This window comes from Vicugna pacos, chromosome 11, assembly GCF_048564905.1.
Source record: "Vicugna pacos chromosome 11, VicPac4, whole genome shotgun sequence".
NCBI classification, from domain to species: Eukaryota; Metazoa; Chordata; class Mammalia; order Artiodactyla; family Camelidae; genus Vicugna; species Vicugna pacos.
Genome location: NC_132997.1, coordinates 65,765,868 through 65,784,227, shown reverse-complemented (window position 1 = coordinate 65,784,227; position 18,360 = coordinate 65,765,868). Strand labels below are relative to the sequence as shown.

General features: G+C 35.7%; 1 protein-coding gene across 2 annotated transcripts in view; it reads left to right on the top strand.

The window, feature by feature from the left end:
* The window catches only part of PRKG1 (protein kinase cGMP-dependent 1), a 1,109,393-nt gene that overhangs the window by 411,765 nt on the left and 679,268 nt on the right, over positions 1-18,360 (top strand). For both annotated transcript variants that reach the window (XM_006206633.4, XM_006206634.4), the window contains exon 3: positions 1,801-1,914. In XM_006206633.4, coding sequence (XP_006206695.1) covers positions 1,801-1,914 — 114 coding nt within the window. The remainder of the gene's footprint in view (positions 1-1,800; positions 1,915-18,360) is intronic.

The following is an 18,360-nucleotide window of genomic DNA, read 5'->3' as shown; positions in this document are numbered from 1 at the left end:
AACAGATAAGAGAACCAGAACTTAACTCCTGGTCTGATTGTAAATGACATAATGACATATAAATGTTAAGTATGCTGGATTCTGAGCCTGTGTTTCATTCTTGAGTGGCAGGTGAAATTTCTAGGGGAATAGGCTTGCCGTTGAAAGAAAGGGGAGGAAATGCCATGGGACGAACAGCTGAAGCTTATGAAAATATGAATTTCCTGGACTAGTTTTGACATATCTGTGAAGAGAAAGCGTTTTCCTTCCTGCAGTCAAGAAGTAAGGCGTGAAAAAGCTAGACTTTTCAGTGGCCATACCTGCATCAAAGTGTTTCAAAACCTTTTGAATTGTTGAATTTATTCATTCCTAAAGAGCTTTTTTACACATGGAGGAGGAGTGTATACACAGCCCAAGAGTAATGAGTAGATTGTGTGTGAAATATTATCCTGATTGCTGCAGAATTCTCTCTCCAATGACACCATTTAGATTAAATAGTTTTCAGGTCAGAATAATGTCCTCTGAAGGACTGATTGTGCCTCAGTGATACATGGATTCAACTTTTTTTTTTAAGTTTTTTAATATTAAAAATTTTATCTCAATCGGTGTTTGAAAAACCCTATGGTTTTACAAATATTATTACTTAGATAAAACTAGGTTGATTTTTTTTTTAAAGGAGGAAGTGAATTTAAAGCCAAAACTCCAAGTTAAGCCTTATGGGAAGCACATTGTTAAAGGAACAATTATGGAGTTGATGCACGAAGGTCTGACATTTGGAAAAACTTGGTAGCATTAGTTCTTTCAGTCACTAGCTACTTACTGCCAAGCATTAGGCTTTCCTTCTGTACACTGTGGCTAAGTAACTGGGAGGAATCATAGAAGGGTAGGATTAAGTTGAATAGATTGTGTCTCCTTTTTATTTCTTCCCCCATTGTGTCATGTACCTAGTTATGACTTTTAAAACTGTATCTTTTTTTCATTTCCTTCATGAAGAGCATTTCCTTACTTGCAGACACAATGTATATCCAGTGGATAAGTGGACACTGTTTCCTTAGCTTTTTCCTTCTTTAGCGTTCTATTTTCCAAATCCTTTGTGAAATATCAACAGTCCTAGTATCTCTTTCTTTTCCCTCAACCCTTGTAGTTTGATTTCCTTACATGCAATGTTGCAGGGCTGGGAAGCAGATAAAATAGTCTTGCCCAAGTCAAATAAGATGTCTAAAGATAAAAGATACCGTGAGCTGCAATTAAATAATGCCCAAGGGTCAAAGTAGTTTCCCTTTGCATAATAGCTACCTTACTCAGATGAGAATTCCCAAGTATGAAGTGTGCTTTAGAAAATGTACTCACTCACTCAATTTTTCTTTCAAATTCAAAACTACTTTAGAGGGGAGGGTATAGCTCAGGGGTAGAGCATGCTGAGCATGCAAGGGGTCCTGGGTTCAATTCCCCAGTACCCCTGTTTTAAAAAAAATTGTAATAATAATAAAAAAAAACCTACCCCCCCAAAAAAGAACAAAATTACTTTAAAGTTGGAATTGTATTTGGAATAATGTCACAGGTTGACTTTTTCTCTCTATCTTTGTTGATGTTCTCTTTCCGTCTCATCTCAGATCTAATCAGGAATTAGTTTAGGAAAGGATATGGATTTTTTTAACTTAAATATCTTATTGCATTTCTTGCATTGCATCTTGAGAATGACTTTGTTTTCACTGGTAACTGCTTTGCATTTTTCAAAATGAGCCTAGCCCTCCTCATCTCATCTGGGAAGTGAAGCATGAAAGCAAATTCAAATAATATATTTTTCCTTCTTCTTTCTAGATGGTAAGGTGGAAGTTACAAAAGAAGGTGTGAAGCTGTGCACGATGGGTCCAGGGAAAGTGTTCGGAGAGTTGGCTATTCTTTACAACTGTACCCGGACGGCGACCGTCAAAAGTAAGACTCTTATTTTTCCAATACTTTCAGCGTCCTTTTTCCTTAGCCCTGCGAGGTACTAATTAACATCCCTCTCGATTTAATCTTTGCAATTTTATTAATCTACATTTTAATTATTGCTTTGCAATACAGTTGGTATTTTCGTCCTAAAGGATGATTGTTAACAATGAGTTAAATTAAATCTTCTCACTGACTTATGAAAAGTATCCTTTAACCTGGAACTCATAAAGTAGGTTTTAAAGAAAGATATAATTTTATAAATTAGAATGAAACAGGAGCACGATTTTTAATTTTTCTGCCTTTAAAGCCGCAGAATCATATTTAGGAAATTTTTACATATCTGTCTATTTGGGTTTCATTTCCCCACATAAATTCCTCTTATTCCTTTGATGGTTTAGAAAAATTAAGAGCAGAAATGTCCTTCATCTCATTCAAACACTGAGATATATCCTGAATTCTAAAACTGCCGTCTGAGTGTATTCTTGTCCTCAGCTGCTCATCAAGCTGTATATTATGGCATTTTTCTTTTCTACTGATTGAGCTTATTTTAAATCAAGGCAATAAAGCAGCTTGTTTCCCTAATTTTACATGTATGTGTATATATGATTTCTCTAGCAACTTTTATTGCTTGGTGGAAGCAGCTGCAATAGTTAGAGGGGGGAAAATGATTTTAAATACTTCTTCCTGACTACAGGATGTAACTAGTGTACAACAAACAGAGCTGAATGCAAAAGTCAACAGTGAACAGTCCATTGCATCTCAGGCAGACGTGTGTATTTCATGTTTGAAAAGTTCTTCTGACACATTATCCTGTGGATGATCGCAGAAACAAGTTACTTTGATTACGTTGTGTTGTTAAAACAATCTTGTGGGTAAAATGACAATTCAATTGCTAATGTCAGTTTTATCTGGATGTCACTATTTTGTATATATATATTTCTCTCTCAGAGGTATGGCATATGACTGACAATGTGATGTATTGAAATTTGAGCTGTAGAGAACTCCAGAATGCATGACCAGCTAGAGTCCCAGAAATTCTTATACGTCTTGCTAGTGAATCCCAGTTTTATTCATTGAAATCAGCGTGACATCAGTTGCAGTTGAGGCGCTTATGAGATGAATCCTTCTTGGCATTTGATTCTTGATCTCTGAAAGCTTAGGGTTCTTTTGATTGATAGGTGCTGCCATGCTTTTATTTCATGTGATCATTTAATTGTATTACTCAGAGAATAATGAAGCTGGATGAACTGTAACAGATTCTGCCAGAACCTTAACTCACTTAAAGTGTCTTAACTAGAAAAAAAGAGCAGTCATGACTCCATTAAGTGAACACATTTTACTATCATGCTTTATTTTCATGAGAAATGTATTTCTCTTAGGGCAAAAAAATGGCCAGAATAGCACATTTGGATTAAAACAGACTTTCTCAGAATTGTGAGTTTTTTTTTAAGATTTTACAATATTTAAATTTTAAAAAGATTTCAGCCTTGTATACTGCTTGCTTAATCTAATTAAAACTACAAATTTTTCAGAGGTCAACAATTGGTAGTAACATGGTGCCTAGTCTTCTGAAATATTGAATTATTATGAAATAAGTATTTGAAAGAGACTGAATAGAGTATTTAAATGAATTTTATAGCGATAAAGATTTTTCATAAAATGATTGCTTCATAAAAGTCAATTTTCTTATTAGGTTCCTATAAAATATTGTTCATCTGCACTAGCCTCTAATGTACTCGTGTTTGGTAAACTTAAATAGACACAACGTGTCTGATTCAGCAAAGAAGAACTGGGTGTTAAATGCAAATTATAATCCTAGCTATTTTAGGGTCAGAACATTCATCACTAGAGGAAATGAGAGCTGTTCTTTGACACAGACTCGGAGATGTCTCGTGTATGTTTGGGTGTATGTGTGTTCATAGTGCCTACTTAAGATGTGGAGGTTGTACTGAGAAAAGTGTATGGTGATGTGGGCAAATACGTCGCTGTGTTTGTAGGTGCAGAGGTTTTGTGCATGAGTAGGGAATGATATATATTAACAACTAATCCTTCTGAATTTTATGTAAGAACAATTAGTTGTGAATAATGATTATTTGCTGTTCAAGACCATTTGTGCTGTCTTATAGACTATCCAGGGAGATGGTATTTATGATTGTACTCCTTAAGTACTATTTGAAATTTGTTTAAATTATGCCCTCAGGCTGATCACATTATAGTTCCGATTTGATTCCATTGTGGGTGCGTTTTACCAAATGACTACAGTCAATTCTATCTTATCCTTTCCATGTGATATGTTAAAATGTCCTTATTTGGCTTTTTAGATCCTGTCACTTCTCAGAATTCAAGATTGCATTGACTCTTGTCTGTTTCTTCCTGACCATTGTTTTGTTAGTGATGACCATTTGGAGTAACTTTCAGAGTGGATTCATCCACTTGGATATGATAGTCTAAGTCTCAGAAGACTGCCCTTCCTCCTGGGTAGCCTTTTTCTCTATCACTTATCTGGCTTGTGACCCCTCTTGCCCCAACATCACCCACTTTCTTTCATGATTAAACATGTTGATGATCCCATTCTGTTTTTTTTTCTCCCTAGCATTTTAATGTATTCTTAATTGCACAGTCATAACTAAATCCAAGGTGATATTCATGAGCTCCTCAATGTACATAAGTCACTTTTTGTTCACAAAAGTAATTTTTTGAAATTGTATCAGACCATAAACAAATTCCAGTGACTTCCTCTACTAATGAATGTGATCCTAACACCTGCTGGTTGTCTTTTGTTTTGTTTTGTTTTTTAATTTAGGATATCAGGAAAGTAGTTTTTTTAAATTTTTTAAATTGAGATATAATTAATCATTATATTAGTTTCAGACTTGTGTGATTCAATATTTGTATATATTGCAAAATGGTCACCACAATAGGTCTAGGTAACATCCATCACATTACATAGTTACACTTTTTTTTTTCTTGTGATGAGAGCCTTTAAGATGTACTTTTTTAGCAGCTTTAAAATACACAACACAGTATCATTAACTCTGTTCACCATGTGTACATTACATCTGCTTAACCTATTTATTTTATAGCTGGAAGTTTGTACCTTTTGACCATCTTCATCCAGTCTGTCCTCCCCTCATTCCCTTGCCCCAGCTCTGGCAACCACCAATCTATTCTCTGTACCTAAAAGCTTAACTCTTTTTTTTTTCATTACAGTCCACATATAAAAGAGATGATAAGGTATTTGTCTCTGTCTGTCTGACTTATTTCACTTAACATGGACAGACATTGAGGGCATTATGCTATCACAAATGGCAAGATGTCTTTCTTTATTATGGCTGAATAGTATTCCATTATATATGTATGTATGTATATATATATGTCACATTTTCATTACCCATTCATCCATCAATGGATACATAGGTTGTTTTCATATATTGGCTATTATAAATAATGCTGCAATGAACATGGGGGTGCACATGTCTTTTAGAGTTTGTGTTTTCTTTGATATCCAGAAGTGGAATGGCTGGATCATAGTGTAGTTCTACTTTTAATTTTTTTCAAGAATCTCCATTCTGTTTTGCATAGTGGCTGCACTAAATTATGTTCCCACCAACAGTGCATGGGGGCTCCCTTTTCTCCACATCTGTGCCAGCACTTGTTATTTCTTGTCTGTTTGATGATAGCCAATCTAACAAATGGGGTGATGTCTCATTGTGGTTTTGATTATGTGCATCTGCCTGATGATTAGTGATGCTGAACCTGTTTCATGTGCCTGTTGGCCATCTGTATGTCTTCTTTGGAAAAATGTTTATGTGGATCCTCTGCACATTTTTAAGTCAAGGTGTTTGATTTTTTTGCTATTGAGTTGTGTGAGTTCTGTATATATTTTGGATATTAACCCCTTATCAGATTTATGATGGTTTGCAAATATTTTCTTCTGTTCTGTAGGTTGCCTTTTTATTTTGTTGGTTCTCTTTGCTGTGCTGAGCGTTTTCAGTTCGATGTAGTCCTACTTGTTTGTGTTTGCTTTTGTTGCCTTTGCTTTTGCTGTCAAATCCAAATAATCATCTCCAAGACTGATTTCTAGGCCCTTACCTCTTACGTTTTCTACTAGAAATTTTATGGTTTCAGGCCTTATATTCAAGTCTTTACTCAAAAAAAAAGTTTTATTAAAGCTACAGATTGACATATGCTATAAATTATGATTATAAACTTGTTTGTAGTGATTCAACGGAAAGAAGAAGTGTGGTAGTTTGAAGCAAGTGTTTTGTTTTTCATCTGGGAAAAACCTTTTGAGGATTCTTCTGAAAATAAGTAAATGTGTACCATTGGTTATTATGGTAGCACCAGGAGGAAGATCTGATAGGACCAAGAAGAATATTTTTTGTATTATATGTTATTATTTCAATTTTTTAAAAAACAAAAACCACAGTGATATGAAAAACATCTGTATTACAATACAGAAGATCTGTACTCATAATCTACTTTTATCTTATTAAAAACATTGTTGATTTTCCCCTGAAGAATGAGAATATAAAATATATATAAAATTAACATTATATTAGAGACAAATCTAACAAATGCCTTGAGGTTCCTCATGGCTTAAATAGGCTTGTTTTCTTTATTAACTGTGATATGAAAATGGCCACTTGATTGTTTCTATCCAATTACAAACATTCCAGATGCCATGGGGAGAGGAAAAAAAATCAGTTATTGTATTTGATTTACAAAATGCCAAACAATTAATGTCTCCAATGTTGTTTGAATTTCACATATTGTCTAAGTATCCTGGGACTGTATAAACAAAGAAGAGTCTTACCACATGTTCGCAAACCGCACGAGGGACAGGAATTTCTAATACGCGCATTCAATGCGCCTTACTTACTCAATTCCCGTACAGGGAAGCATATTATTACCGTGTTTTCCTGAAGTGTTGCTCCTGGTTCTGATTTCACTCTCAATACCCTCAAAGCTAAAGTGAAATCAATTTACACTCACCCTGGGCCTTTTACCTTGCTTCAATGCCAAGGTTCTCTAAGATCGCAAAAATGGAAAAGTTGAAGTTTCTGGAAACCTAAAAATAAGACTGGAAAAAAAAAGGCACTTAGTTTACAGTGAGACAGGAATTCAGTTACACACACCCCGTTTGAATTTGCAAGGACATTATGCTATTGTCTTGTTACACCTGGATTTCCCACAGCCAGTTCTTACAGCTACACAGGGGTCTTGTTTTGGGTTTTGAGGTTCAAATCACACAGCTCTTCACTTCAAGATTCAGTTGTATATGAATTGGTATTTTTGACTGAAGATACTAAATTGAAGCCTGTTTTTCTTACTCTGAGTGTCCAGCTAACAGTGCCCCAGACCTTAGGCAGTGTGTTATTCAAATAGTCTCATTCAAATAGATGGTAATAAAAACCCAAGATGAAAGCTCTCTTTGTAGGAAACTACCTTGATACCAGATTAAGGTGATGATCATAGGAAGTTATCTGCAAAAGTATGTCTGTAGTGGGTGTGTAGGCTTTTTTATGAATCGACTTGGGCAAAGTATCTAAATTTTTCTCCTTAGATTATTTATAGCAAGTATTTAAAAATTCCTCAGTATTTAAAAATTTCAGTCCTAACACAAAAGAGCCTAAGCATCCTACAAGAAATCTGACAAATTGATGACTTTAATAACATCTGCTTTAGTTTGAATACTTTAAAGTTTCCATACGTAAGCTTTCCTAAGATATTTGTACAGGGGGAAACTAACTAATAAAAGTATTTCACTGTGTCAGAGAGCTTTAAGAACAGAGCTAAAAGGTTTGCATTTTTCCATTTATTTTTGTTTTTAAAATAAATCTGAGTCAATACAGTGAGGTGGCTTGTAGCTCGTAGCTCTGTTTCAAACATTACATTATTCACTCTGACTCAGAAAAATCTGCCAACTGTCAGGAACCCAAAAAGATGAATGGAAGAAAAAAATAAAAGGAGATTTGGCCAAAATTTCTTGCTCAAATACCTCTATGCACTAAAAATTTAATGCCTGTAGCTATAAGGTACATACAGTGCTTTTTATTGGTAAAGGAACAAAAGCAATGAATGTCAATTTTATTAATGAAAAGGAATCCTAAATGAAGCTCGTGTAGTGGCTGTAAACCTTGAAACTGTCTAAAGATGACTGAATCAAGAAGTAAGCAATTAGACACTTTTTAGGAAATGTCATTATAGAGTTCCATAAAGCATCATATTTATGATAAAGATATTTTCACATGTGAAAATGAGGCAACGTTGTCCGCCGGTACAAACAGTGGCTGTGTATGCAGTTATTACCTGGAGTTTAATGAGCAGGAGCCATCATGCACTGTCAAGCTGTCGGTGCCACAGTGCAGAAGCAGAGATCACTGGGTCAGTGAGATAGTCTCTGTTCCACTCTCGAGAAGCAAGTTAAAAAGATGCATAGTTTGCTTTCTCCCAGTCTAACTCATGCTTTGCACTAAAATTTCTGTAAGAAGACACAAAATGAATTTAGATGATAAGGACTGGAATTAGGACCCTATTTACTGAAGGAATAGTCCAGTAACTTCCCAGGAGTCATCATCATCCTGGACAATGAAGCGAACACTGATTATGGCAGCGTCTTGGAAAAGTAGGTACACTTGTTTAGTGACTTAATTAGATAATATTCTTCCTAGTAGTAAAAAACAATTATTACATTTGTCTATTGAAGAATACTGTAAAATTAGTAACATAAATCCAATTATGTAATTTCTGAGAAATTAATTACTTTAATAAAGAAGTCAATTCACTAGGTTCCAATGATGATGTAACAGACTACCACGAACAAATGGAATATACAGAAGCTATTCTTTATATTTTTTTATTGTTTAAGTGCATTGAAAGGGAACTTCAGAGAAGAAAACAGGTATTAAACTACTTTTTTTCTATTATAGGTTGAAGTTTTTTTTCTAGTCTGGATGGCAACTGTTACAGTCAGAATTTATTTATGATTTATATTTAAGTACTTCCAGAAAAGAAGTGAGTCCAACATTGACTAGGCCTGGCAGATAGGCGTGTGTTAGCAATTCTTCTTGAGGGGAACAAAACCAAAACCCTCTCATGGTCGAAGGAAGGCAACAGTACTTAATTGCTTCTTAAGCTTAAATAAATTACTCTCTCCTTTCCTTGAATTAACTCAATTATGAGTACCTTGAGTGTTCCCTACATCTAGAGAATAGTCAGACTTTAACTGATATGGTATTATTAGTTTTTAAGGATCATGCATAACTTAATGGTAAATCTAAACAATAGGCAAGGAAGGCTGATTTTGTTGCTGTTGTTAGCAGTTTACTTAATCCTGCAGAAACAGTCATTTTCTCACAAAGACCTGCGTCATAAAAAGCTTTCGAACAATGCAAAGCTTGTATCAGTTTTTGGTATACTGAATCTTCATTCAGTAATTTGCTAAGAGGTAATTATAGTATTTACTCAGCTGATTGAAAGACTTAAAAAGCAAAGTGATAGCATGGGTCAATACTATATAGTCTATAATTATTTTTTTTAACAGGGAGAACTTCCCTGTCCTTCATTGTGATGGATTCTTAATGAAAGCTCAGCAGTAACAGTGGATAAGAAGAATAGTTAACATTTGAAGGCTATGAGTGACACACTAGGCTCAGAGCTTTGGGGATGAGCTGTGATGTTAACCCCATTTTATTGCTGAAGAAACTGAGACCCAGAGCTAGTTTTAGAGGGGGGGCCATGAGTTTGGGGTACTACTTTACTATGTTGTAGATGTCACAAGCTATTTTTTTTAACATTTTTTATTGATTTATTATCATTTTACAATGTTGTGTAGCTATTTTTTTTTCCCTGAAGTATAGTTGATTTGCAATGTTGTGTTAGTTTCAGGTATACAGCATAGTGATTTAGTTATATATATATATATATATATATATATATATATATATATATATATATTCTCTTCCATTATAGGTTATTATAAAATATTGAATACAGTTCCCTATGCTATACAGTAGGTCCATGTAGTTTATGTTTTTTATATATAGTAGTGTGTATGTGTTAATCCCAAACTCCTAATTTATCCCTCCCCCCTTTCCTCTTTGGTAACTATGGTTTTGTCACAAACTTTTAAATTTTGTCTGCAGTAGTTCATTTTATCTTTAAGCACAAGTGATCTACAGGATTACTTTTGTTGGCCTGAGGACTCTATTTTCACACAAACAAGTTACACAGCAATTATAATTTCCAAGTTACAATTGTTTCGGTTTTTATTTTTAAATTGTAACACATGGATCCACGTTAAGTCCGTCTGTTACAAAAGGATGAATCGTGTAACATAACGAAGAAAGGGTCATAAGCTTAAAGCCTTAGAGACACATAGTAAGCAATCAAAACCAGTTGCAGGATCTAGTGTTTGCAGTGCATTGAAACACTTGTGAGTGTTTCATGCAACAGAAATTTTATGGTTCAATATTTGAAACATCAATAAGAAGTGATATATTTCTTTTATACAATCTTTTAATCAATCAATTTCTTTAAGGTAGGAATTATGAATGAATTTGAAAACATTGAATAAGGAATAAGGAAAGAAATATTTAAAATTGTACACAACAAATATTAAATTAAAAGAAGAGAATTGAGTCATGGCAACAAGGGTATTTGCTTTTGTTTTTCCCTTGAATTTCCTCTGACTAGAGGAGACCTAATCTCAGCAATTCATTCATGAATCTGAGAGACCCATTCTTCCTATGCGATGTCCTTTGCTGACGTGGTAAATTGCTGAGTAATCATGATAGCAATGCTTTATAATTTCCAACTTGTCATCCATGCATTCACTAATGTGATCCTCAAAGTATCCTAATACAGGAGGTGAGAGAGGTTGTCTCTGATCTTCTCAATGAGAAAGTAGAGACCAAGATCATGAAGTTCATTACTGTCAGTTCATTTACAAACCACCTGTCAAATTTAGGTAGCAGTATTTGAAGCACTTTGCACCCCTTCTTTCTTACTCCCAGGCGTGTAGCCTCCTGAATCAAGTCCACGATATGTCCACTACCCATGTCTCAAGTGTGAACTCTTGGTTAGGGAACTTCAAGTGTTTACTACAGTGTTGACCAAAATGTGGTCCCTGCAGCAACAGCGTCGGCATCACTGAGGCACTTGTGAAATCTCTGGCACCCCCCTCCTCTGTTGATTCAGCAATTGCTTGAGTGGGTCACAGCATCCTGTGTAAAACAAGCCCTCTGGGTGATTCTTGTGCACCTAAAATTTGAGGATCACTGATCTATATATCCTCCAGACATTTAATTTGTATTAACCTAAACATAGCCCACTCTCCTATGCATTGAATTATCTATATGGAAGTATTTTTTTAAATATTATAAACACTGTAACAAGTAGTCAGTGTTATTCTTAGTGTCATTGTGGTTCCCCCCCCTTTGTTATTTTGTTGCTGTTGAGCAGAAATATTTAAGAAAAGTTGCTTTTTTAATTATTTTTTTTTAGGAGTGAAACAGCATTAGTGGAAGAGGACCAGCCTTGTGCAGATTATTAACATATTCTTTTGAAGAATAGTGAGAAAAGAACAGGTTGAGAGGGAAGGAAACATTAAAAAATCATGGACTGCTGGACCATGTTGTTAACAAGAATAGCTTTTAGATTTATTGAATATGATGGCTAGCATGTTGATAGGAAAACATAACAAAGAAAACGTTTCATTTGATTTTTGGTGGTGTTCTTTTTCATGGCCCTGAGTTGAATTAGGTGAAAAAAACAAATATTGATGGCTATTTTTTAAGAGGAAGTTGGTGACGTCTGAATAAGGTGAATTTTTTTCCTGATGGGTTTAATCCAATCCATTGGACCAGTAATGGAAAAGGTCCTTTATAGTTGGTGTAGGTGGTCATTGACTAATTTCATACTGAGGGTCCAGGTGGCCCTAGATGGATTGCATATGTCTTTGTGTCTGATAATTAGAAGATAAAGAGGCATCCATGTAGCACAGTCATTGAGAAAGAGTGGGGAGTTCCTTGGAAATGAGACACGTAGAGATCTGAGTCCTGGAGTGTTCAAGGATGTAGATAAGAAAGTCAGTCAGCTAATTTCTGCAGGGGTGTTAAGAACTGAATTTTCACTATGAATGAGGCAGTAGATCCTGGAGAGTCAGCATCGACTTCTCAGAAAGGCAGGGAGGAAAGGATGGGAAAATGATATGGGTCAGAAAGCTGACCAGTGTCTTCCACAGCTGAGGGTTCCTTACTACTTCTTTTCTCTAAAGGACAGTCTGCCTTCCTAATAACACACTTTGTACCCTCATAAGTCCTCCCCTTTCTAGTAAAGCAGCTTCTTATTAACTTGAAAACATTGTTGTCTGTAGTTTTGAGTGGGATCAAACAGTCTTGTTAAAACTGTCTCTGCAACTGAGCTCTTTATTTCCGAAACAAAATCTCACCGAGGGTATTTGTGTATGAAATTTACAAACAAAGGCTTTTCTAGTTACAGATTGGGGTGGGAGTAGGGGGCAACCTCCGGGAATGTCATCCAGTGGACTTGTACCTTCTTACTATCCATTCCTTTCCCTCCTCCCCCTGCATTAAGTACTTCTATGACATTTTTAAGTCCAGATCAGGTAATACAGTTTGAACATCACTGCTCTAGTTGAATCCAAGTTTACTTTGAATATCTAAGTAGTGGTGAATCCTTATCTTTATGTACCTGTCCTTAAAACTGTGGTAAAGATTAAATAAGAGGATGCCTGTGAAAGGCTTAGTGTAGAGAATAGCAGGTGATGCATTCAGTAAACACTTACTGTTCCGTTACAGTTGTCATGATCACAACTGAAACTTTAAAAGCCTGAAAGGATTCTGTAGGTATTTGGGACCTCCATTATTTGCAGAATCTGAGAAATATTATTGAGGAACCCAGAGTGCAGTTTGAAACTCATCAGTCAAGAAGTGTAAGAAAGGGAAGAAATCCAGAGCCTGAGGTCCCTGCAAGGATCCCAGATCCTAAGATACTGCTTCTTCCACCCCAGCCATTACCCGGCAAAGTTGGTCCGGGTGTACTTTGAAGGAACTGGTCTAAGAAACACTAATGTCTAAACCAACCTCAGATAAGGATGGAGGGGACACTGAGTAGATTACACAAGCTGGATATTCCAGTGCAACACTTCTGCATGGAGGTATGATTTTGGACGATGAGGAAGTTAAGAGAATGTATCTGTTGTCTGGAGTCCTGTTGTTATTTCTTCTTTCCTGGGCAGAATTCTCCTGACTTCCATGAGAAATGTTTGTATGTTTGTGGGGTGTTGGCATGTCCTGAGTGGGAACCTCGAAATCAAATTAAGAATATGTGCTACTGGTCATGATTTCAAAATGTCAATTACCTTCAAAAATAATGTTTCAGACAAATGACACCCGTCGTTTTTATCTTAAGGTGCAGCCTGGAAATTCAAGATTCGGGTGTCTAATTCCTTGCCTTAGGAAAAAACACTAATCACACTGTTTCTGGTTAAAGATGCCACAGTTCTCATAAGAATGATCCAAATCCTGCCCCTCACCCCTCTACTAGTCAAATTTCCTATCCTCTGCGCACAGCTTTGACCTTTCATCTATAGCTTGAATTTAGCAATTTCGGGTGTCCCTAAAATTACAGTTACTTCAAGAAGTTGTTCATGTTCATTGCCTTTCATTGTCATTTAATACTCAAAGGCAGAAATCTAGCAATTTCAAAGGAATTTGCCGCTGACACACAGCCCCTAACAGTTATCCAGGAAACTTGAGTGTAACTTAAAACGGAGTGAGCTGACAAAAAACAGGAAATGGGACTCTCACCAGCGTGAAATAACTCAAACTATGTGCAGCACAAAATGTAACACGTGAGGGAAGGTAGAGCTCAGTGGTAGAGTGTGTGCTTGGCATGCAGGAGGTCCTGACTTCAATTCTCGGTACCTCCATAGAAAAACAAACACACACCTTAAAACCCCCTCTCCGTGAGAAAAAATAAATTAATTAAATTAAACTTTAAAATTTTAAAGGTAGTTCATGAAGTTTTAAGACTTTTATCAAGATTGTCCAGTAGCCTTCCTGAAATGCTAAACATTTTTTGAAACTCAAACTTGAGTTGTTCTAAGACATTGACAATTAACTACCTTTGTCCATAATTGGTTGTAGGACTAATAAACACAGAAATGAGCGCTAGGTGTTTGGGGGCTGTTTTAAAACAGATCAAGATATTTTGAGTCTTCAATTTAAAAAGCCAGACAGAAAGAGAAAATGCTCAATGAAAGATGTAATCTCTTATTTACTCATTCTCTGAGTCTCCTGCTTGTGCCTCCTGTTTCTCAATCAGGATAGCTTAGGTCATGAGCGACAGTGAATAATGACACAAGCAGCAGGAATATTTTTCTCTGTTGACTTTTTTCTCATACTTCATTGATGTAACATGCCTTTTACATTTTAAAAATATTTTTTCTGACCATAAAAATAATACATTCAGAAAATAAATACATGTAAAGTTTTTTTTAAATCATTTATAATGCCACTACTCACAAAAAAGCTTTCAACATTTTGTACTTGCCTTTTATCTCTTCCTGAATGTCTGAAGAGGTAAGATCACACTGCTCTGTTTTGTAACTCACCTGGTCAATTCTGAGCACTAGTAATTTCTTTCAAGTTGGCATGTGCTGCTGTTGTTTTTAAGGGTTTGTTTTGGGTCAAGGTGGCTGGATTTTGTTTTCATTTTCTCTTTGAGCCTTTCACTTGGATGGTAACATTATTGGGTTTTTTTTCTTCCAATCCTGGTCTTCAGTTTTATTTTTCCCCTGTTCAATTTTTGCTATTGAAAAATGGTTTCTGCTCCTAATGTTCATATTCTCCTTAGTCCAGGCAATTTGATAACTTGAGCTAGAATATTAATACTTTGTATTCATGTTTCATGAATCCTTTGAGTTAGAATCTATTACGCATGCTCTTTGTTAACAGGGCTGATTAAATTGGAACAGCAAGTCATGATGAGAGACCTGGTGTCTTTCTATGGATATGTTCAACAGTTTATCTAGTGGTCGACTTGGCACAGCTTTAGAGCATTTGAATTTTAGGTTTTTCCCAATTTTTGCAATGACGTTCCGGCATTCCATTTTAGGACTTAGAAGTTTTACGTAGTTGAGTCATTGGTGGCTTAAAATTCATAAAATAATTATGTTGATTGATTTCAATTGCTCAGCAGAATCATTTCAAAAAAATTAAATGCTGGCAAGCTTGACTTGTTTATAACCATGGCATTAACATCTCAGAGTATTAATTAAGTAGGTATTAGATTTCTCTTCCAGATGAGCTATTAAGGCATATAAATTTATAAGATTTGGGTGAGCAAAGTTGCATTACTTCTTTTGTAAACTGATTCTCAGTTGTTATTCATGTTTGGAAAAATATGTTCCTCCTTGTGGTAAACTACCTATGACAGGTTTTGAATTTTAAGGTGAACTTCATAAACTGATACCCATAGTATAGTTAAGCTGCTTTCTGATGTGTTTTTTTTTAACATTGTTTATTGATTTATAATCATTTTACAATGTTGTGTCAAATTCCAGTGTTCAGCACAATTTTTCAGTCATTCATGGACATATACACACTCATTGTCACATTATTTTCTCTGTGATTTATCATAACATTTTGTGTATATTTCCCTGTGCTATACAGCGTAATCTTGTTTATCTATTCTACAATTTTGAAATCCCAGTCTATCCCTTCCCACCCTCCACCCCCCTGGTAACCACAAATCTGTATTCTCTGATGTGGTCTTTCTTTTCAAAAGTTGTTCTTATTAAGCAAGTTGTTCCATAACCATTTAGAGCACTCCTCTACCTTCTTTAATCATTAAGAAGTATCTATCCACTTAGAACCCTCAAAAGTGTTACTTATTAGGCTTATAATTTGGGCATGTGAATAAAAATGCATCCTTCGTGCGTTCTCCATAGTGCTTTCACAGTTCTTCAAACATTGTCTTTTGAAGTAGAATGGTGGCAGTACAGCTAAAATCATCTCGTTGGGACTGAAAATGCTGCCCAGGAGGCCAGTGGCTAAGTGTCTTCTGGATTTGCCCACGATGAGTGAGCTTTTAACTTTGACTTTGGTCCTTTGGTGTTTAGAAGTCCATGAAATACATTTTCTTTTTCACAACAAAGCATTTAGAGTATAGAAAATATTGACAGAAAGACATTGATAGGGGTTGTTGATAATATGGGAAGGTTTGTAAATAGTATTTGGAGCCTTAAAGTTTCCTAATTAAGTGGCTAGTATGGCTGTAGGTTTCAAAGGCCAAATTAAAGACTGCTTTCAGAGGAATCATTAAAGAAGAGAAACATAAAAGCCAATTTTTACTGAGAAAAATCATACTTTCGACAAAAATTTTTGATTTGGTTATTTGTCATGGAAGCCAAAACCTGGGTGCATCTATATGTTGGAAAGAGATCTCAAAAATGAGGAAAATATTCTGAACATTCTCTCTCCAGAACTTCGGTAGGTACATGAAGAAATGGAGAAAAGAGGTGGCCTACCTAGTATCAGAGTATGTGGATACGTTTACCAATAAAGAAAACCCATCAAGATAAAAAAAACAGGATAATATTAACTAAACTATAATGTCTAATATGTATGGCATTTAGCAAAACTCATGCAGAACAGAATTAATCTACTTCTTGAAAAAAATTAGTTTGCTATAAAGGGATGTTATAGAGAAAAAGAAAAATGGAGGAACCTTCAATATTTGTATAGCATAAGGCTGTTCTGTTCAGACTTTGTGATTCAGTAGAATGCATTATTTTCAATGTATGTTGATGATAAAATTTCTTATTAATTTGGGTTTACTTGAAATTTTAAATACCAAGATACGCATTATTGGTATGATTCCATCAGTGTCTGTTTTTATTTCTCTTAAGAGAAATCATGGTAATTTGGGGACTCACTAATAATTAAAGAAAGGCTCAATTTTTTTTTCTGTTCATGCTAATATTTTCTGTTTAGTATTTTAAATTAAACCTTGAAATGATTTTCAAGTATCTTAGTTATGAATGTAACCTTCACAGTCATTTGAATCACAGAAGCTTGCCAGCATTTAAGGACTCTTTTTAGAGAGAAAAAGGTTATGTATCACAGAAAGAAAACACTTTTAGTTCATCTGCAATAATCCTGTTGCATAACTTGGAGGAGAAATTAGCTTTTTCTATTATGACTGTACTTAAAAAATACTACCTTAAAGAGTTCTTGGAAATATCTTGAAAATTTAGAGGCAGGCATGATACATAAACTGTTGGAGAGGAAGAGATTTTCTTCTACCCTCCTAAGTTCTTCTGGATGGCCTAAGAATTAAACTGACATGAGACAGATTAACAGGAGAAAACAAAATATAATAACTTGTGTACACAGGAAAGACCCAGGAAAAGTGAGTAACTCACCAAAATGGCCGAAACCCTACCTTAAATACCATCTTCAGCTAAAGATAAAAGGGGATGTTGGGGTAGTGGTTGGGGACTTTAAAGGGGAGGAAGGCAACTGACATGGAGTTGGAAAAGCAAATGTTTGGTAAATGAATGTTTGCTGGGCCTGCAGACGCAGTGGGACACAAAGAGGGATTTAAACACTTTGCTGGGTTCCCTGTCACCAGATGAACATACCTGGTTCACTTTATCCTTATCTATCATGATGGCCCCTTCCTTGGAACAGATCCTCTATCTACATTCTTTAGGCAGTTTGGGGGAAGGTCAAAGTTTCTTCCTGAGTCTTTTCGGCCTTTATTCTTTTCCACTTGTAATAATCCACATACCAAAGAGATATCTTGGGGTGGCAAGTTTTGCTCCCCGACATCATCTTCCTTTTCAACCTCCCCCTGCCTATTCCAGTACAGACTCTACTCATCTCAATAGACTGTGGCATAGTGGCAAGAGGCACTGACCCAAATCAAGTTATTTAACTCAAGTGAATCTAAACTTCAAAAATGAAATACTATGGAATTAAATAAACAATAAGTATTGAATAGGGGTTATTGATAATATGCACTTTGCCTTTTTACAGAGCACAAGGTAGATAAGAGGGACAGAAAAGAGAGAGACACATTCTGAAGGAGGAGAATTAAAATCACCTAAAGGAATAGTTGTGTTTGTGTCCTTTGGTTTCATCACCTCCTTCTTAACCCAGGCGGCCACCAGCCTGGCTCAGCTGCTTTAGGACTTCCCCTCTCCTTATGGGTAACAGTGACCTTTCTCCTTATATCCACCCTGGACATGGGTACCAAGTTAATTTCATTCCTTTCTGTCCTTTCTAAAAGGGGCACCTGGTTACACATATACCTCACGCTGACCCACAGTATAACCTACAGAGCTTCCAGCCTGTGGCTTCCACCTCTCACATCTCCCCTAGGCGAGGCAGCATGGTGGCGGGAGTAAGACAT